This window comes from Aplidium turbinatum, chromosome 8, assembly GCF_918807975.1.
Source record: "Aplidium turbinatum chromosome 8, kaAplTurb1.1, whole genome shotgun sequence".
Taxonomy (NCBI): domain Eukaryota; kingdom Metazoa; phylum Chordata; class Ascidiacea; order Aplousobranchia; family Polyclinidae; genus Aplidium; species Aplidium turbinatum.
In genome coordinates, this window is record NC_137479.1 from 19,600,822 (window position 1) to 19,622,420 (window position 21,599).

The following is a 21,599-nucleotide window of genomic DNA, read 5'->3' on the forward strand; positions in this document are numbered from 1 at the left end:
TCTGAAAGCATGTTCAACCATAATCTCGGTATGAATATTACTGTAAAATGGTGCTGTCCGGTGGCATAGCAAAAAGATATGATCATGTTTTCTTTGGCATTTTTCGGAAAAAAGGCTGAGTCTCTGAATTAAATCCGATTTATCTAAAGTAAATTAAATTACTGCATTTTCTGAGTAAATTGCGGGCCCTGTGCAATCGCACGGTTTGCACACCCCAAAGACCGGCACTGCTTCCACAATGAGTCACGCTACGCTGCTGCACTCGCCTGAATATCCACATCCACACTCGCTTGAATATCCGCCCCGTTAGCTCGGTGGTTACGCGCCCGGCTCAAGATCACGCGGCGCAAGTTCGACTCTCGGGGTGTGCGCTTATGCAATTTCAGGACTGCTCTCCATTCAGCGGAATCTAATGGATGAAATAATTTCCCGGCAACAAGACTTCAACAATCGGAAACTTCACTCTGTCAATCTCGGTGACAGGGCCTGCGTCAGTGATTCAAAGTCTCTACATGCGAAATTGCCAGGATTAAGCTCTACAAGAAGCTTTCCCAGTCCGAGGATAAAGATTCAATCAATCAATCATAGTCATTTAAATAAACAGATGCCATCGTGGGTTTTCGATATTGTCTCCATACAGAGAGTTCACGAAACACTGTTTGACAGCACGTCCGAACCTAATCGGTCTTCTTCGAATACAAAAGCGTTGTAACAGACCTCCTGCGTTGTTGTTGAAGCAGCGAGGAACGAGATTGGGGGGAAAGTCAGAGTTAGGCTACACTTTAAGTTTGTCAAACGTTTCTGATTGGTAAGATTTTTCTGCAGACGTGTTCGTTAAGAATAAAAAGCAACAAAGGAATTAGTGGCGCCTTCATCTAAAATTTATCAAATGCAAATTACTGCAATATTATTTTTTTTTTATAAAGAAATAACCAAGCTGTGGCGGCTCGTGCGGAAAGGCTGCAGCCCTTTCTGGATTGTGAATGAAGAACTTTTTTTTCAACTTCTTTTTATTTCCAAACCTTAAGTTTTAATAGAAAAAAAAAAAACTTGTCCTAACTTTAAAAGCATTTCAATTTCTGTTTACATGGCTCCGGTTTCCTGACTGATTTTCCTTACTGAATTTTTATTGGAAACACTCTATGGAGGGCTGCAGTCAACTCTAAATGTTATCTTTTTATGACGACGTATGAGAAATCCCCTGATACTTCCATAGCTGTTGAACTTACTGGGTCACTGGGACGGCAGACCATTTTGTTGCTTCACATCTTTGCTAGTTCTAGGTTGTGGCCGACTCTGAGAGTGACTCGGTTGAATTCGGATGTGTCATTTTGCCGGTTTATTTTTAGGCTAATGAAAAACAGCTATGTCTGGCTGAGCGTTAAAAAGGAAAAACTAGATGGTTTTGATGGTAGGGTAGAGTGTTTTTAACTTATGTTAATTAGGAGGTGAGGTAGTTACTAAGATTAGTGAGCTTTTAATGCAGTGGGTGTTTACATAGAGGGCTATAGACATTAGGGTAGCCTACTGTTATTGGTCTATCAACATCGTAGCCCCTCCAATGCAAATGAACACGAGCCGCCATTGTAACCAAGTCTTATCTTTATTTTGATAATTGCAGAAAACAATTTTTATACTTTATTGTTTGTGTGAAGGAAACTTGCTACTGTGACAAATGGAATTACTACCTTTTTAAAAAAACATTTTCCATTTTAATAAGTGCAAAATTACTGCCAATAATTAGTTTTAGTAAGAAATAACCAAGTCTCGCGTCATTCATGCCATTCGGGGTTGCGGGGTGGGGAAGGCGTCATTCGGACAGCGGTATAAAGTCGTGTATCCGTATTAGCTGGAAGTTCTGAGGTTCTTCCATCCAGTCACTGACAGCCATCGAACTATGTTGTTATCATGCGTTGTAAGATTAACGGTCGAAATATAAGGTGGTGATGAATAATGATTAGCAGATCTATTCGGTGAGCCTTACTGAGACATTACTGAAGAAAGTATGTGTATTTGAAGGGCAAATCAAATGGTTCAATACAAATGCTGTACGCTGTAATTGAGGCATTCGCTGCTTTGGCACAGAAAGCAAGCGCTGATTTATGATATTGAAACACCAGTTATTTACATGATCAAACTTAGTGGAATCAACAAATTTAGTCCTTGGCTTAAACATAACGAGCAATGATATATCCGCAGCAAACGAAAGTGACACCTGATGCAAAATTTCTGCCGAAGCTTCTAGATAGGTACAATTCAAAACGAGTTATAAAACAACGGCCACTGAGATTTATAATATATCAACCAAATATCAAAGTGAAAGTGATTACCAGTACTGCAAAATAACGAGCACCAAGGTACAGAATTAAAGTTTACATTCCAAATGTGATAAAAAATCTCAAAAACTGCTGTTTCTTGATGATAAAATGTGTATTAACTGAGGAGGTTATTTAAAAGTGTCTTTTCAGAAATTTTTCGGTACAGACAGTAGGTTTAGTTAAGAGGAAGTTATCATCAAATACTGTAAAAGAAACATTGTGATTTTTAAAGCATCATGTAAGTAATGTAATCGGTTTCGGTAAATTTCTTGAAAGTAATTCATAAGTCCAACTAGTGGTGATGACAAATAACCACGGGTATCTTGGAGTGATGCACCACATAGTCACTTACAGAGCCCAGAATGGTTCTGCGGATGGCACCCATACCTCTTGTGCCCATAACAATCATATCTGCCTTGATTTCTTCTGATCGTTTGATAATGCCATGACCAGGGTTGGTGCAAGCTGTGCTGTCGATCAGCACCTTGAAATTTTCAATCTTAAAAGAAAAACATTTGCTGTTAATTGATGAATGACGAACATTACTACTGAAAAAATACAGTGCTGTTACTGCATTGAGCCATTGATGGGTTATTACCAGGGGCTGTAAGAGTATTATAAAGTTAATTACACAATAACCAACTAAACAGTTGAAATGCTAATTACTGTAACTTTTTCGTTCGAATCAGGCATTTATACTTATGTTTTGTTTAATATTTATGTCTTCATATAAAAGGGTGAGTAAAAATAAGATGTAAGGTAGCCTACCTGATTTTCTGTACATTTTTGAGAGTAGCGGTGTTTTAATGCCTCAATTTTCTTCTTATGTTCTTCAACAATTCGATGAACTTCCTCTTGTGGAAAAGCACCAGCACCTGATGCACAGAAAAAGTTACATACTGAATATGTCATAAAATCTATGCTACAGTATCTCCAATTTCTTACATCTTCCCCTTTGTTCTTCAGCCTAATCATGTTTTCTGCACTTCATTTTCGCGACTGTTGAAGATACAAGGATACAATTCACATCAACTGAAAGCTGGTCATGAACTCATGTTTTGTAAAAATTCCACCACAAAAATCAAGAAGTAAGTAGAAACGTTTATTATATATACAAGCACTTGCTGACATGGCGCACTAACGTGTGAAAAAAGATGGTCTAAGACTCTTGTAGCTATTTCTTGTCGAACACAAGTAAACATTTAAAGATCAATAGTTTCTGGAGTCACAGTTATTCACAGTTGTGGTTGGTGGTGTTTTATTTTGAGATAGTGGTCTATCTTTTACTGACTTTGATCGATGCATATAGACCAGCTCTGTAAATGACAAATGTTCTTGTTGAAAACACATCAAAAAGTTTAATAGTTTTTAATCTCATTCACACAGATCATTACTTGTGCAACTATACAGTACAAGGCTCTGAAAGTCAAACAGTGATCTTGGAAAAAAAAACATTTAGTGAAAAAGTTTTTAGTAGTTACCACTATTAACCTTTGATCATTCAGCAAAGTGAATAAATGAATATGAATCTATTTTATTAAATAATAAATGAATGACATTAAACTGATATTCAGCAAACAATTGAAAAACTGAACTGTTATCAATTTATCATCTTTAGTGCTATCAAAAACAGTTCAGTTTCTTCACTGATGGTTCATTGATCGGATTATTATACATGTTTAAAATGGATTTAAACAAGAAATACTATAAATTAATGCTACAAAAGGTGCTCAACGCCAAGCAAAAAAGCCAGACAGAGCAAATCATATAAAATTTAGTTATTACCCACTAAAAAACCTTAACAGACTGTTAGTGTTACACCCTTATTGGGATCATCAGAAGGTTTTTATTTAGATAAGATAATTGCGCATAGCTCACTGCTCCGGTAGTTTGAGCACTCTGGTTAGGTGGGTGGAAATACCCAAATGTGGTTCCTTGCGTACTACAAATGGAAAAATCATGTGCTGCATTACTTATATATATATAGTAATAAAGCGTTCCTGTCTACACCTTAAGGTCGAAACAGTGATGTCCTGTCTGCAGTATAATTATGTACTCATGAATGCATAAGCAATAAACGTCACTACAAACAAAAACTACCAAACGTTCCACTCACCAGCAAATACCATTGATGGAAGATCAGGTTGTTCTGCCTCATGGCAAACACATATCTCATTGCCCTCTTTGTGTAGATGTTTTACATACCCTAAAACAATATAATAACTAATCAAATTTTGTCTTACAAACACCAAGTCAATTTTACTTTTTAGTCTACTGGATATTATATTTCATGAGTGTTCAGTGTTCGTACTGCCATGTTGATGTACAACACCGTGGCATCAGGATGTTTAGGTATGGCGCCCGGTCATTTAGGTGCTACTGTATTTGGTGTGTCAAATTACACTCATAATTTTTCAATAGACGTGCTTGATCGAGAGATCTTCTTTATTTCTTTATTATCCCTTATAAATGCGACATCATGAAAGTGAATTTCACTTTGAAACATGTCACAGTGCAGTTGCATCATATTGTTCACTTTAAATATAAAATTTATCCTAATGAGCAACCTAGCTGTTGCAAACTAACATAATACTGTCAATGCCAGCTGATTAGTGAGTAGTTAGTATGGTACGGTCGGTAGGCTAATATACAATATAACTTGCTGGTTATAATTAGCACATGGGCGTAGGGATGGGCAATTCAGAATAATTCACTATTCCAGAATTATTCCGTAATACTAAATTGAATCCAGAATACCGAATCCTATTAACTTCCAGGCTCCAGCAAAACAAAAATAAAAAAATATCATGCAATGTTTAACTGCAATTTTAGATACAAACATAACACAATCAAAGCATATGTTTGTTGCAGTGTAACACATTAAGGCATTCCAATTTCCAAATAACTGCCAATCAAACGGGAGCAGTGTTGCCAGATGCTGGAAGCTGCTTGGCACCAAAAAGTAACTAAAATTTCACCAGATATTTAAAACACCCTAAATAAAGCAATTTTGCCTAAACTACAAATAGTTTTTAAGACATAAAACACTGCCATCACGCATACGCGAACCTTTTGCAAAACGTTTTCCATTAAAATTATTCTATTCTTACACCCTTATTCCATTGAAAATTAGCATTACATAGGGGGGCACATATCTAAACTGTAACTTAAAGCCTAAAAAAGTAGACTGAAACCTTAAGAAATACCAAAACTGCAAAAATGCGTTCTGGAGACTACAGGGTACAAAATTGATGCATCTGACCCACTTTTAATTCGTTTAGATCAGGGCTTTGGAGCCGGAGCCCTGGAGCAGTGCATTTTCAATGGAGTTGGAGCTCTTCGTGAAATTCAAGTGGAGCTGGAGCCAGTTGTTTGAAAAATAGCTCCGACTCCGATGCATTTCATAAGATGCTACTATTATTTGCTGAATTCACATAATTTAACAGCAACCCTTCACAAAATTAAGAAATTATTTGCGTAATCAGACGTCGAATTAACGAATATGTTTTGAAACGCAATTCCGCATGACATTTTGATGAAAGTATCTTAAATTTCATAAAGTTGTGCCATTTTTAGCAACAGTTGACAGCAGGCAATTTTAAGCTTTAGAAATGAAATTGAATGAAAGCACTTTTCGGAGCCTGGAGCAGTGGTATCAATAAGCTCCGGAGCAAGAGCTTCTTAACATTTATGCCTGCTCCAAAGCTCTGGTTTAGATTCAAGAAGCATTTCAAATGCCAACTAATAATTCAGAGCAATAATGTACTTAGTTGTTGCTCTATATGACTGTGTTGACATTGCCTGCTTTGTAAAGTGCTGAGAGCAATACATATCTGCAATGGATTCAGTGATATAAAAACACATTACCCTTATATATCGTTTCTAGCACTAGCTGCAATGTTCAGCTGATAAAAGTGAAAGCAACAACAAACAGGTTGATTTATTGCTTCACTGACGTTTCACGCACTATGACAACGCGCATCCTCAGAGCGAATAACATGCAAAATAAATTTTAGAAAGTTACATACTACAGTGCGATGGAAGGCAATGTGTGCTTCATTTTTTCAGAGTTTTTGTAAAAACATCATTTTGAAACCCACAAGTCACGTAGTTGGCGTAAAATAAAACTTGCATGGACCCTAGTAGTTTATTCCAAATATTCCAATGAAAAAGTCATCAAAATCTATGAAGTTTTTGTACATGAAAGTTATTATATTGTTGAACTTATATATGTTGCAACATACTTACAGTCAAACGTTTGTTCAGCAACATTGCTTGAATCGACAGCAATAAGAATTTTCATGATGACAACTCCAATAGTTTGTGAAATAGCTCACTCAAACTGTATATATTTAAACAAATTTTTATCTTTAAATGAATGAATCACAGTACTGGAAGATAAGAGTGATAAATAAAATAACTAATATCTCATTGAGGTTCATTGTTGTGCTGGCAAAACATTTCATGATTAAAATATATTTGTCTGCATATAGATCAGGGATTCTTAACCAGGGGGTACCTTACCCCTTGGGGGTACGAAGCACCAAAGCAGGGGGTACAACATGCAGTGTAAAATAATACGCTATTTAAGTATTTTTGTGCAGAATACGTAACAAGTCGCTTTTGTATATGTCTAATGTCTATATTAGCCTACTGGGAGGTTTATATTTCTCAGGGGTGGATGCAAGGCCCATTTGTTTTCAACCAACATTCTATGGAGGATAATGAACAAATGAAAGACGATCTTATTGAGATGAAAGTTAGCAGTAAAATAAAAATGGAGTTTGATTCAAGGCAGTTGGATGCCTTCTGGTGTGCACAGCAACACATTTCCCAAGTTAGCAAAAGAAGCTTTAGAAATCCTTGTATCTTTTGCGACAACCTACTTATGTGAAACTGGGTTCTCAACTCTTGTAAACATCAAAACTTAGTCGAGGAATCGTTTGGATCCAAGAGATGATATGCGTGTGTTTATCTCAAAGAATGAACTTCGTTTCAACCTGACCATTGACGAAAAGCAGCATTAAAAAAGCCATTAGTAAATTGACTGATTGTTGGTGTGCTGTAAATATTCTTGAACTTACAAGACTGTTTTTAATGCAGGCATTCAACGCGCAAGTTATACTGTAAATACACTGAGTTTAATTCCTATTATTACAATTTAATTTACTTCCGTCGGCCAATGTAGACAGGGTCACAGGGGGTACGAGAAAATTTCATAAAAGCTCAAAGAGTACAAGCGCTAAAAAGGTTAACAAACACTTCTTCTTCTGCTTGCTTATGAGGCAGCAGTTCAGGCAACATCTCCTAATTGTTGTAACCAGAGTAATGTCTTCATATCAGGGTCTATAAGATCCACAAGTTCTGCAGGTCGAAACACTGGACAGTGATTAATGATGTGCTGTGCTGTTTGACAGTCACCACAAACACAGGCTGGTGAGTCACACAATCCCCAGGTAAACATATTGTGCTTGAAGCTACCAACAGTCCAACACCAGTACGGAGGCAATTCAGAGTCACCCATTTTTTTCTTGGCAGGTTTGAGCCAGGTGGTACCGTAGTGTCTGGTGTGACTTGGAACTGGTTGGGCCATGAGATGGTTTCCCAGCGGTCTCTCCATGACTTCATCAGGTCAAAGTGACCTTCAGAGCTGTTGTGCGTCATACATTGTGGAGGAGATGGCGATCATTGACCTCTGCCTTTAATGCGAGCCGTACGGTGGAATTCTCTCTGTGTAGTTTTGATGGGGCGATGCCTGAAAGCACTGGTAGTAAGTCTGTGGGAGTTGGACGCAGGCAATCAGGCATCCAGTGATTATGCGCATGGTGTCGTTAAGGGCAATATCTACGTTTCCCGCGTGTGTGCTGCGGCACCAGATTGGAGAAGCATATTCAGCAGCACTGTACACAAGCGCTAGGGCACTAGTGCGCAGTGTTAGGGTTTTGGATCCCCAACTCGACCCAACTAGACATCTGAGAAGGTTGTTTCTAGCTGTTGAGAAGGTTGCATCTGAGAAGGTTGTTTCTAGTTGTTTTCTAGCTGATGGTTGTTTCTAGACAAAAAACACTGTATAATATAGATAGAAATCTGCCCAAATCTCATGATCCAGCATCTGTTTATTGTGAGATTATTCAAGAAAGTGATCTACATTCTAACATTTGCAAGTTAAAAGATAGAAAGAACAGTTTCAAGCATCACGTTTCGGAGCTTTCCAAATTAGCGTTTTAGAATGTAACAAGATATCCAATAACACATCGGATAGGCATAGTAACTCTTTTTTACCAAGGTCGACATATCAGGAGAGAATCCGGCAATCACCTCCTTAAATGCAGCAAATTAATTTGATTCACAGATATTACTTTTTGGTCAGGTGTATGACTATGAAATAGCCCAACCGACTTCATTAATTGCTTAACCTATATTATGTTAGATATACCAAAAAAAAGAACCAATTTACTTCCTGTGAAACTTGGAATAGTTTCACAGGAAGAGATCTTCCTGTGAAACTATATAACAATATAAACTATTTTACTTCCATGGGTATGATACCGTATGGAAAGTTAAACATGGAAACCGCCTACCTAAATTCCCTGCAATTTACCGTATCTGAACAAAAGCTGCGGTGAGATTTTCAAGAATGTTCACGCCGAATCGGGATGAAATCTCTCCAAATCAGCTGCTCTGAATTGTCACAGACTGTAAAAGTGGTAGATTCATTGTCAAATGCCGAGTCAAAACCGTCGCACATTTCTTTGTTTGGTTTTAGCCTACTTTAGAAACTTGACAACGCTTTGTAGTACAGCACAAATTGCAACTTTTGCAAAATATGAAATATTTTCTTAGAACTGTCTTAGGCCTTGCATAAATAGGATACGGTAGAATTCCTGTGCTTCTAGCTACATAACGAGCAAAAATTTTGTCTTTTGCGAATTTTACCCTAAATTTCCTCTTGTTTGTTCATGTCCTCACAAATATCCTTTTTTTCCTACCAAATTATGAAATGAATAAATATTGAATGCTGCAACTTGCCGGTAGAGTTGCCAGATCCAAAACTCATCAAATCACGAAACAGTTTAAAAACCAGCCAAATATTTTCTTCGCAAATGGTTGGTTTGGTTGGTTTTGAATCCTGAAATGAATGAATGCTGCAACTTGCAAGAAGAGTTGCCGAGTCCAAAACTGATCAAATGACGAAACAGTTTAAAAACCAGCCAAATATTTTCTTCGCAAATAGTTGATTTTGAATCTTCATCCTCGGACTGGCAAAGCCTTGATTTGTTATTCCTGGTAGTTTCGCACACTTGTAGAGGCTCTTTACGCAGGGTCGGTTACCGAGATTGGCAGAGTGAATTTTTCTGATTGTTAAAGTGTTGTTGCCGGGAAATTATTCCATTTACTAGGTGCCGTTGGATGGAGAGCAGTCCTGAAATGCGTTGCTCAAGCGTACACCCAGAGAGTCGAACCAGCGCCGCGAGATCTTGAGCCGGGTGCGTAACCACTGAGCTAACGGGGCGGACTACATATAATTCAATTACTGATGTAATGTGACCGATAATAAAATAAAAAAAAATTCTAGAAACGGTAAAACATACAAAAAACTAACACTTTTCGTTTGCAATACCATGAAGTGGAGTTTTTGCATGTGCAATGCCCTTAACAGTGTAGCGGACGTCGTATAGTCCGAGTCCAGACTATCCACTCATAATTAGCTGTAGCCTAAGTATTTAACCTACAGCAACATTCCGAGGCAGTGCGGCAGAATGACCAGAGAATAATATCTAGACTTCTTGCTACATGTAGCCTATATATTTAATGTAGAAACAAATCTTCAAACCCACCACATTAACTTAAAGGGTTGCAACCGCAAAATGTCTCAATTTCAAAAGGAACTCAAATTAATTCATTTCTCATAAATTAAACCTCACCGCAAATTAGGCTGTATAGCCGAGTGGCTGCATAGCTGCATAGCTGGCTGCACGGCTGCACGGCTGCATAGCCGAGTGGTGAGAACCCTGGAACGGCAATCGAAAGGGCACTGGTTCGACACCGCTCAAGAGCATGCGGCTGTGTCTTTGGCAGGACACTTAAAGGCATGCCTGAAGGTGGACACGAAGATTGGCTTCCTTGCCTTCCCGTCCACTTAATCTAAATCTTCAACCACCGGGTGTAAGCCTGGATACGACAAACCGCAAATGACTACAAAATCATGGCTTGACTACGAATAGAACATGGTGAACTGATTGAACGTTGTCACCATTCAACGACTGAAACAAAATAGTAGGGGAGGATGAGGTAAGTTGAGCCACTTTTTACTTAAACGCTTCTAGCCTACTAAGAAAACCGCTTGGTTTACATTAAAAGTGAAAGTGGCAGCATAGTGGTTGATGCTTTGGCCTTAATTTAACAAAAAAAATTTTTTCATAACTCATAAGAATATTGAAAAAAAACATGTTTTAAGTATTACGTCATTTTGGCTCAACTTACCTACCCCACGTGGTAAGTTGAGCCGGGGTGTGAGGAAAGTTGAGCCACTCATTTTAGTTCAATAACAAAAGCTGTAGCGATGGTAGCCTACATTATAAAATGCTATGCAATACATGTATTCACGAAATTATTGCCCAGATATTTGTCCCGAATTGTAACATGGACTGTGACGCAATGGTGACGTCATCATTGCGATGCACTGTCATGCTTGAGCGACAATCTCTCATTTTTTTTCTCTATTCACTAACTCGTGTTTTGCTGCTTGGCGAAAACGTGGTTCGGCCTTTTACGATGTGATAAATCTATCGGACGGACGTATTAGAGTGTGCAGTGACTATTCCACATCACAATTGAACCCGTCTCTTTTTGACAATATACAATCTTAACTCAACACATGTGGAACTTGAGTCGAAAGTTAGAAAGAAGACAGGTTGGGTAGCAGTTAATACATAGCTGCTACCAGGAAGAAAGAACAACATGTAAAAGGATAAATTTATTTTGTTGTGACCAGGGCCGGATTTAGCTGATGGGGGCCCGGGGCACTTTTAGATCGGGGGGCCCCCCTGCAAAATTTTTTTTCAAGCCTACGGCGCAAAAAACCACCTCTGCGTCTACAGTAGCATCAATCCAGCACTGCACAGCATTTTGCAGAAACTTCAAAGGCTGAAAGGAAGAAAAAACAACACAAAATCACATTTTTTCCACGTAGGGGGGCCCTTCAAAAGTCGGGGGGCCCGGGGCACCGGCCCCCTCTTCCTCCCCTAAATCCGGGCCTGGTTGTGACTGTTTGACTGTGAAATTGCGCACTTCCCAGCCGACAAATCTGCCACTTTTTCGCTGATTAAACGTCAACAGACGTTTAATCAATGTAGTACTAGCAGATCGTGTCAACTGACCTGCATAACAGAAAATAAAACGATGAATTATTACACAATCCTGATTAAATAAACCTCCAAATGTGAATTTTCTAAAGCAATTTCTGTTGTTTATCAGATCTAAACTTATTCCATATGCCACTGATCAAGAGAGCATGGAAACCTGAATTTCTGCTGACGGCAGAATGTTTCTCCAAGTGGTCGTGTGAGGAAGCTTTAACGACATCCTCTTTAAGAAAAGCACACTCATCGTCTGCTTTAAAGACAAAGGACAACTTTTCCTCGGACTTTCCAGGCACTTTTCTTAAAACGTTGGCCTCAATTTCTCCATCTTCATTGTACACTACAAAGAAATTTAAACTTCAATAGACCAATGGACAAATTATTTTTTCCAGAGATTTAGACTATTAAAGAGTAAAATACACTTTGTTATCTATTTAATGACTACATATATCATCACTTAACACTGACAGCTGAAGTGAGGTAAGTTGAGCCACCGGCTCAACTTACCTGTATATCACTGGCTCAACTTACCTCAAGGCCGCCATTAAAAGTTAAACAGGAATTTCTCCAGTCACATATGAGCTAGCAACCACACTTTAATAGTTTCTGAATAAGCTAACATTAGTGATTACTGTTAGACATATCAATACTGGTGAATGCCACAGACATTTTGTAAAACTCAAAAAAAAATTTTTTTCAAAAAGTTCAAAAAACTTCCTAAAATCACTAAAAACAGCTTTTCTGTCTTTCTTCAAGACAAAGACCTATAATCTTTACAGAACAGCTCTATATAAGATAAACGGTCAGGTAGGTGGCATTAGAAAGTTGGTGCGATTTTTATTTTTTGAGTTACGGGGGGTGGCTCAACTTACCCACTGGCTCAACTTACCTCACCTTCTCCTACCGTAGGCTGTTGAACGACTGAGAAAAAGTCATAGTAGTAATTGCATTTTTTTACTCTAGACGCATGAAGTTTGCAAAGTTGATGGGAATGTCTTGAGTACGTTTGCAATCACGATATACAAAAACGCTGTGGCATGCAATATATGTGGGCTACAACGCTAAGAAGACGTAAAACTACGAGTCGTAAATGTTAAATTGCCGGTGGTAAGAATGCGCTCAACTCATTGGTGGCATTCCAAATTCCTAAGGACCACAAGTAGGAAGAATTGCACAAATACTTGAATTCCTAGCTAACGTTTCAAATTTCTAATAAACGACACAATGTCCTACAGGAGATGCAGGAACTGCAGGAGATGAAAGGCCTCCAAGTTTCACAACAGTAATAAGACGTACTAAAAAACACACAAGAAAAACGCAGGACGCTACAACAGCATTGAACATTGAACAATATTCTTCACACTTCAACTTTTTATTGACAACATTCTAGTTTTTCTTTTTTCACCATGAAATCAGAAATAAACTTGTGGAAATTTACATGGGCTACGTCTTACAAGACAAACACGTGCAAGGCGACCAACAGAACTTTGGGCAGGGAATCCCATGCCAGAAATCCCATGACAACGTGCAAATTTTCAGTGTGAATAGGAGCCGATTTGCTACTCTTGATAGCAGTCACAATCACCGATAGGCCTTAAGCTTTCTGTATGGAGAAAGCAGAGTCGCTACCTCATGCTGATAGTATTTGATAACACAGCACCACCGATAGCTCAGTTGGTTAGCGCGTGGCTTCATGAACAAAGAAGGTTCAAGATCAAGCGGCGTTGGTTCGGTTCTCGGGGTGTGCGGTTTAGCAACGCATTCTAAGGACTGCTTTCCATTTAGAGGCACCTACTGAACGGAATAAATCTCCGGTAAAAACACGTCAACAATCGGAAGCTTCACTGTCAATTTTTGTGACCGCATCTGCGTCAGTAGGTCAGTTTAAAGTCTCTAGATCAGGGGTCCGCAAATACTTTTTGGTGCGACCCAAAAAGCAATCGTTCGAAGTCTTCGCGACCCAAACGCTTCGGAAGCATATAATTTTGCGCAAAACACTTTGGAAATTAATATCAATTCCAATACGGTTGTCCCCACTTATTAAGGCCACATCGGGACCGGACGATTTTGGCTGCGGGAAACAATTTTCTACCATTCCTATACCTTCAAGAATTCCGGAATGGACCAAATTGGGCTTAATGAGCGGGTGGACCTATTAACCGTGCGCTTCGTCGTCGTGCAAGCCTCTGCGGCCGAGGGTCTACTCTATCCTTTTACCAGCCCAGACTCAAGATGTTCCCGGACTACACTGGAAGGCTACTAGAGAGCAGCCAGTATTTAGTTTCAGCATCCATGACACGCAGACCTTCCACTCCGTTAGGTGGCTTGAAGATGGTACAGTTATTGATGATGTGGTCTGCAGTCTGCAGTTCCTCGGCACCACATTCACAGGAGGAGAAAGAGGCCAATTCCCCAATGGCGCATGGTTGACCGGAAAAGCCCGACGCCCGTACGAAGACGGTTGAGGCGCACCCATGCTTGTCTTTGTAGTGTCAGGCCGATGGGGCATGTGTCGGCATTGGGGATGAACGAATGTGAAGTCCGGTGGTACTTGACTTCGTTTCAGAATTCCATTTATAGTCTGCCTAAGTAGCTACAGAGATGAAGTTCATCTGCTGCGTTGATCAGAAGTTGAGCGGCTGGCACGAATGGCTGTCTTGACTTCACTCGAGTGGGGTGCTGGTTTGGGGAAGCAGAGATCTTGTGGTGGAGAAGATGGTAAAGCTTTAGTGCCCGTCGGCCAAGAAACAGAGTGGCTTCTTCACGACGAAGCTCAGAAGGTTGGATGCCAGCGAGAATGGCAAAATTATCCAATGGTGTGGGACGCAGGCATCCGGTAACTGTGCGCAGGGCGCTGTTTATGGTAGTGCCGATGTTATGTGTGCACTGCAGCACCAAACAGGTGCACAGTACTCTGCTAAAGAGTAAACAGGGGCTAAGGCTGCTATACGCAAAGTGTCAGCCCTCGCTCCCCAGCTGTGGCCTGCCAGGCGCTTGAGTAGTGCAGCGTGGGATGTCATTTTCTTGCGCAGTGACACCAAATGGTGGCGGTATTCGTACGATCTATCTAGTGTCACCCCAAGATATTCTGGTTCGGGGCAGAAGGTGAGAGGTTTTCCATTGTTCTGAACATGTAGCTCACGATCAGCTTCCCGATTGTATAGGTGGAAAGCTGCCGCCAAAGTTTTGTTTTCGCTAAGTTTCAGTCGCCAGTTCTGGAAATAAGCTGAAAGAGTTTTCATGCCCTGGCTCAAGCTGTCTTCCAGGCTATATATATAACCGTAAGCTTAACTACTGTACTACAATCGAAAGTATAAATTTTCTTGTAGCCTACCAAATTGTACGAAACTCAGCACATCAAAGACTATACGATTGTATTTATTTTTGCCATACAAGTTATATTTATAGTAATTTTAAACCGTTTTGCGACCCACTGTGAATGGTCTCGCGACCCAAATTTGGGTTGCGACCCACTATTTGCGGACCCCTGCTCTAGACTACAGGTATGCGCAACTGCCAAGATTAAGCTTCGAAAGAAGCTTTTCCAGTCCGAGGATAAAGATTCAATCAATCCATCAATTACTCATCACACTCTGTTCTTCTCTTCTTTGTTTGAATCTTCTTCACTACTCCAGGGATCTAGAGGCTCTGTCTTTTACCACCCTTAGCAGTGGCGAGGACTCAGTCTAGACTCTAGATGTTTGGGCAGGTGTCGAGCTGCCGATGAATTGATTCGTCATCCAGTTTACGAAGACCACGCACGTAGTTGTGATGCGATATTATTGGCAGTAACTGGACATTGGCGGGAAGGGCGTGCTGAATAGCTGTAAGGTTGTTGACAGAACCCAATGCTATCCGGCTAGAGTGCGTAAAGTCGATAGTGTTGATTGTATTTTTCCGTCGACCTAGCCCACGTGAGTTCAACCGATCGAGCAGTCTTGTTACGGCTACGAAGGAGGCGGCACCTGGTGAGGAACAAACATCGGATAGGAAGCGGTAGCCTATAAAGTTTCGCACTCTAAATCCCAGCACGGTGTGTAGGCCTAGTTCTTTCGGAGGCCACGAGGGATATAGCTTGATTAGCTGCGGATTTGATGGCATGGCAGAAGTCTTGGTAGATCTCATCCATGCTGACGGTAGAAGGTGATGGCAGTTCCGCCGTGGTTTGATTGGTTATAAGGCTATAACGATTCAAATTGGCCTTTCTGAAGTTCCATTGCTTCATTGGGGCACTAGGGATGGGAGAGACAAACTTAGGGGCAGTGATAAGCAAAAGAAGTTTGTTTTCTTCTGATTCTAAAACATTTTGGCAGGTTGAAATGACAGCTACACTCTATGACATGAAACGCCTGACAAAACAGCTGACTGGAAATCGTGCTACCTATACTTCTAATCCAGCCAGTAAATCAACCACTTTCAACAATGATTCGACATCTGCAGACGTTAAATAAATGTAAAAAGGACCAATTTTGCTGGCTGGGAAAGAATGTGATAAACTAGAGTTATTTCAACCACAAAATCAATCTGCCAACGTTGCATCAATGTAAAAAAAATGATTTGCTGGCTGGGATCGCTACAACTATTTTATGCTTTCATTCATCTTGATTTGTCATGAAAGATACTGCGAGGCTAAGCAGCAATGACCACCTGCGGAGAAGCAATTCATCACAATAACCTCAAAACCGCTTGATGTAGTATGCATATGAAAAATACTGCATTTATTATAAGTTTAGGAAAAAATAATTTGTTTCAAAGTATTTTTTTGAATGTTCACAAATCATCAAAATTAAAATTCGAACGAGGAAAATCGGACATAAAATGACTAAATGCCAGTAAAATTCGCGTTTTTAGAGATGTTTTGCAACATATGTTTTCGGAATACATAAACTAAGTTAAGCATTTATTTCGAAAACAAATAATTACAATATAAAATAAAAGCATTTGACTATGTGCATGCCAATTTTCTCAAATGTGCGATACTTAGCGGCTGAGTTATAAGCCATTAATCAGGGCGTGGCCAAACGGCCACGTCTCGTGCTTTTAACGTGTCTTTGAAACGAATACCAGATAGGGTTAAGGAAATACTGCTGTTAAATTTTTAGCTTAAATTTAGTCTATGGTTTTTAAGTTTATTTGTGGCATATTCAACGCAGAGATCACAAAATGTGAAGATGGAAGAAATTTCTGAGATGGAATAGAAAATTTCTAAGATGGAGATGGAATGGAAGAAAATCTCAGGATGGAAGATGGAAAAAAACGTCTTCCTTTCCGTCCCATACCCTGGTTGCAACAGAAGGTGATTTGTGCCATATCTGAAGGATGTCATACACGAGGCATGCGGGTACAAACAGGGCCGAAAGTTAGAAAAACAAATGACGTCGACATTTATCGAAGCACAAAGCAAGTGAAAACTATTTATTGCCGTTATGAAAAAGCTATGTAATATTCTAAAAAATTCAGAGGGCTCAAGTAACGAAAATTGGAAGAAGGAAGAATGCAAACCAACAGGGAAATTTTGCAAATAATTAAAACAAGAAAATTAAAATATTTTGGCCATGTGATTCGCAATACGGTACCAATAAGGTACCAATGAGACCCTTGGGCCCCAAACCAGGACATTTATAAGAAAATTCACTATATACTTTAATATGTTGTGGTATTTTCATGTCTCCAGTCTCTTTGGAAAGATTACGGGCCCATAAATTATCCTGGACCCTTCTGTCAACGCTACTGGGAGCAGACCACCAAGGAGTTGGATTAATGGTATTAAAAACTGGTCAAGTGGTCAAGACTTAATACAAAATTGCAATAGAAAAATCTCACAACAGAGAAACTTATCGCTTCATTGCCTCCATCCATTGACAAGAAGGATTTCATAATGATGATGATGAGTTGATGACGTATTGGATACTTAAGAAAATGTCTGGACAACGCTATCCTGTTGTGTTTGTGTGCCTAATCCTGGCAGTTTCGGATACTTGTAGTGGTTTTAAAACCCTGACGCAAGGCCAGTTACCGAGATGCAAAGTAAAGTTTCCGCTCACGTCGAAGTCTGTGGATTAGGTGCCGCTGCATGGAGAGCTGCTGCTGCTGTCTTTTGAATGCGTAGCTTACGCTCACACTCCGAGAGTCGAAGCAGCACGGTTTGATCTTGCAGTTTCTTTGCTTATAAAGTCAGACGCTTGACCATCTGATCTATCAAGGTGGACAAACGAGAAATGTGGAATGCAAACACGGGCGTATCTAACAGAGTAACAGTTGCTGGCATGTTACCAACAATTTTCAGAAACGAATGCATATGGCCACGAAGTAGATCTTAGCGATGATAAGCAACGAATTGTTACCAATTAACCATGTTAGGCTATTTATGCAAATTATGAAAACGGTGATATCATACAGTACACAGTTTGTGATGCCTCTCAACAACATTGTAGAAGAAAGGCTGTAAGCCTGACTGTAATATTCAGCACGAAGCAAAGTCATTTATATTGTCAGGCCTTTGAACGTGTTATTTTGGTGGCAAGTGAGTGGAGCACACAATATTTTATTTGTCGGGACAAATCATTACAGGAATTTTGGAATGATGAAGAACGTAGTCGCTCACAGAGCCCAACAGAGTTCGTCGAATTGTACCCATTCCTCGAGTGCCGATCACGATCATATCTGGTTCTATTTCCTCAGATAGTTCGATGATGCCTTGTCCAGGATTCTTATGAGTTGTCTTGATTATTACTTTGAATTTTTCAATCTTAAAAAAAAAAAATTCTAGGTTGATTATATAGAGTATAGTACGTGACCACTTATGCTGATAGATATTAATTTATTGCAGTGCCGAATAAAGCAAAGCAACTAAGCTATGCCCTAGCAAGTACTAAGTCAGCCAAATTTATCATTTTCACATCGATTCAATGTCTGCAGACGTTGGATCAATGTCAGTTTTGTTGGTTGGGTAGGATTGTTAGCGTGTCTGAAAATAATAAAAAAAATAAGGGGCATGAAAGCTTGTTACATTAGACTAGAGTCGAGTATGTTACATTAGACTAGAGTCGAAAGCCTGTCACAAAAGTGTGGATTTATTAGTATAGAGCTTCGGTAGAGAGTTTGTCTTGTTTAACCATAGGCATACGAAGCCGAGCAACGTGATCAAGTTTAGCATCTTCAAGTTTATTACATTTACATAAACATAAAACTACGCAACAAATTAAGTATCGAACGTTTTCGACATCACAAGATGTCCTCTTCAGGAATAACATACATACAAATTAACTACATCTGAAAAAAATACAATGGTTAACTAAATCTATAAACAGAAAAAGACAAAAACTGCGCAGTACTTCTGACTAGCTCAAACTCAACGATATAGGCTCCACGAGAATCAAAGGTAACTGCATCAAAAGGTGTTTAACAGGTCACATGATATGGTAAAAAGGCAAAAGGTGATGTCGACAACGTTCGATACTTAATTTGTTGCGTAGTTTTATGTTTATGTAAATGTAATAAACTTGAAGATGCTAAACTTGATTATTAGTATAGGTTGACAATACCCTGCAAGTGCAACATAACAACATAATAAACGCATCAATGAAGTAACAGTTTAAGTTCAATTTTTACAGATGGAAACTATGAAGTTTAAGCATAAATTTATAGGTAGAAACTACAAAATCTAATCAGCAAAAGGATGGAATATAATCAGAAAAAGTAAATCGAACTTGAACAATAACATAACACATAAATTAGGCTTATAGCCTACTGTTGCTTGCCTGAAACTCTTTGTCCTTCTTGACATATTTCTCATGCACTTCTTTTCGTTTTCTTTCTTCCTCTTTTAACAGGCGATCTACCTCGTATTGTGGAAACGCAGCGGAACCTAAAGTTCATCTTGGTTAAGCGTAGCCTAACCTACATTAAGCCTAGTGATGTTTTTTTTTAAGGTGTGGTTTATAATTTGACAAGAATATAAACTGGGATATCATCTTTCCGTGAAGAATCAAAAATTGAAATTTAGGATCACTTTAAAAACAGAACGTTTGACATAAATCGACGAACCGGCGATCAGAATTGCTGATAGATCTGGTTGCTCCGCTTCATGACAGACGTATACTACGGTGTCAGGTTGATGTATGTTTGTCATGTACCCTGAAAAATACAAAACAATGATTAATTGTACCAGTATTTGTCTTTGGACAGACAGATTTTTTCAAACTTAATCGGGGAAGTCGCGCATGCTCAAGCCCAGTAAGCAAAAACGGATAAGTGACCAAGCGAAGACTTTCCTTTATGGCTCGCCCAATTAGACGCAAAAATGTTTTGTTTGTTAGTTTCGCTAAGCAGAAGTTGAGAGGCTGGCAAAAATCGGTGTCTTGATTTCAGTCGATGGCGATCGTTTTACGGAGCAGAAACTTTGGAGTGAAGAAGGTGGTTTGACTTCAATGCGTCAATAGTTGACGAATAGACAGAGTTGCTTCTTTGCGACAAAGATCAACAGGACGGATGCCATTAAGAATAGGGAAGTTGTCTAATGGTGTGGGACGCAGGCATCTGGTTACTGTGCGCAAGGGGCTGTGGATGGTACTGTCGATGTCGTAGCTGGTCCGGGGCACTTTTATATTGGGGGGCCCCCCTGTGCCAAAAAGTTTTTCGGGCCTACGGCGCGAAAAACCACCTCTACAGTACGTCTACAGTACCATTAATCCAGCACTGCACTGCACTTTGCAGAAACTTCAAAGATTGAAAGAAAAAAATATCACAAAATTACTTTTGTCCACGTAGGGGGCCTTTCAAAAGTCGGGGGCCCGGGCCACCTGCACCCTCTGCCCTCCCTAAATCCGGGCCTACTGCGGTTTGTACCGACTGCGACTTCGCACTCCTACATTTTTGTTTTTGTAACTTTTAAGTTTGATTTATTAACATTGTGAGACTTTGACATCACTCATCACTGCCTACTTCTTAGTAATCTCACCTGTAGCTATTCTGACGTCAAAATTGTTTGCGTAAACTCTCTATTTTCAAATTGAAACAAGTGTGCCTTGGCCTGGTAATCTGGTTACATCGCTACATGTGCAGGGCACTTTTAGACGGATTTTGAAAACGTCATTGAAAGGCTACACAACACGTACAAAAATCTTCGTCAACAAACAATTTATTGAAATCCCCATTGGGTGGTAAAAATATATATTTAAAACTAAACTTTATTTTAAATCAGACCTTGACAAATTTTCACCGACATCCAGTTTTGTTTGACATTCGTCAACCACAGAATAACTTACACATCGCGGACAAACGAATATTAGCCTACTTGACCTGAAATATCTAAAAACTGACAAAACAAAATAGAATTCATCAAATTTTTGTGAGGCAACCCCCCACCAAGCCATTTGTTATTTGGACCTAAACTTTCGCATTGACAATTTTTTGTCGTAATATTTGCTTTGTTTGTCGAAGCTGCGGTGACGCAAAATACAACCGCCATGTTTTTACTCTTTTAGCATTTAGTACAAACCTAAATTTTTAGAGTGAGACCATTACCTATCAATCAATGAAATACGCAATAAATTTCAATTTGCTTCGACTTTCTGTCACGCATGAGAAGATAGACCGCATCACTAACTGAATGTATTCTGGTGCTTGAGTTATAATCACCTTGAGTAGACTGAAATTTTATTATTTTTTTTACCTATCAAGGGAGTAAGTTACAATTTTAGCTCAGCAAATGAATAACTTTGACAAACGCATTCAATTACAGATAAGCAAACAAGAAAATGCAAGTCGTTAGCTACTCACAGTCGAATGCATGTTCGGCGATATCACTTCCATCAACTGCTATCAAAACCTTCATAACATTCGAAGAAATGAATTGTTTTGATGTCAGCAGTACGGGAAACAGACTGAAAAAACTATTCAGAATAAGAGTTTTTATAAA

General features: G+C 39.3%; 2 protein-coding genes across 3 annotated transcripts; both read right to left on the bottom strand.

The window, feature by feature from the left end:
* Nucleotides 1-1,995: 1,995 nt before the first annotated feature.
* LOC145775677 (universal stress protein Sll1388-like) lies at nt 1,996-6,705 on the bottom strand. Its single transcript, XM_082587016.1, has 4 exons — nt 6,567-6,705; nt 4,435-4,524; nt 3,087-3,193; nt 1,996-2,817 (listed from the first exon to the last, which is right to left on the bottom strand). The coding sequence occupies exons 1-4, from the start codon at nt 6,619-6,621 to the stop codon at nt 2,611-2,613; spliced, it is 459 nt and encodes a 152-aa protein (XP_082443142.1). The 5' UTR covers nt 6,622-6,705; the 3' UTR covers nt 1,996-2,610.
* Nucleotides 6,706-16,378: 9,673 nt separating this feature from the next.
* Nucleotides 16,379-21,599, bottom strand: LOC145775622 (universal stress protein YxiE-like). Of its 2 annotated transcripts, none has more exons than XM_082586944.1 (4): nt 21,461-21,599; nt 19,727-19,816; nt 19,441-19,547; nt 16,379-18,428 (listed from the first exon to the last, which is right to left on the bottom strand). In XM_082586944.1, exons 1-4 carry the CDS (start codon nt 21,513-21,515, stop codon nt 18,225-18,227), a joined length of 456 nt encoding a protein of 151 aa, XP_082443070.1. In that variant the 5' UTR covers nt 21,516-21,599; the 3' UTR covers nt 16,379-18,224. The 2 variants fall into 2 exon arrangements, with proteins under 2 accessions (XP_082443070.1, XP_082443071.1); XM_082586945.1 differs by lacking the exon at nt 21,461-21,599 and adding an exon at nt 20,885-20,972.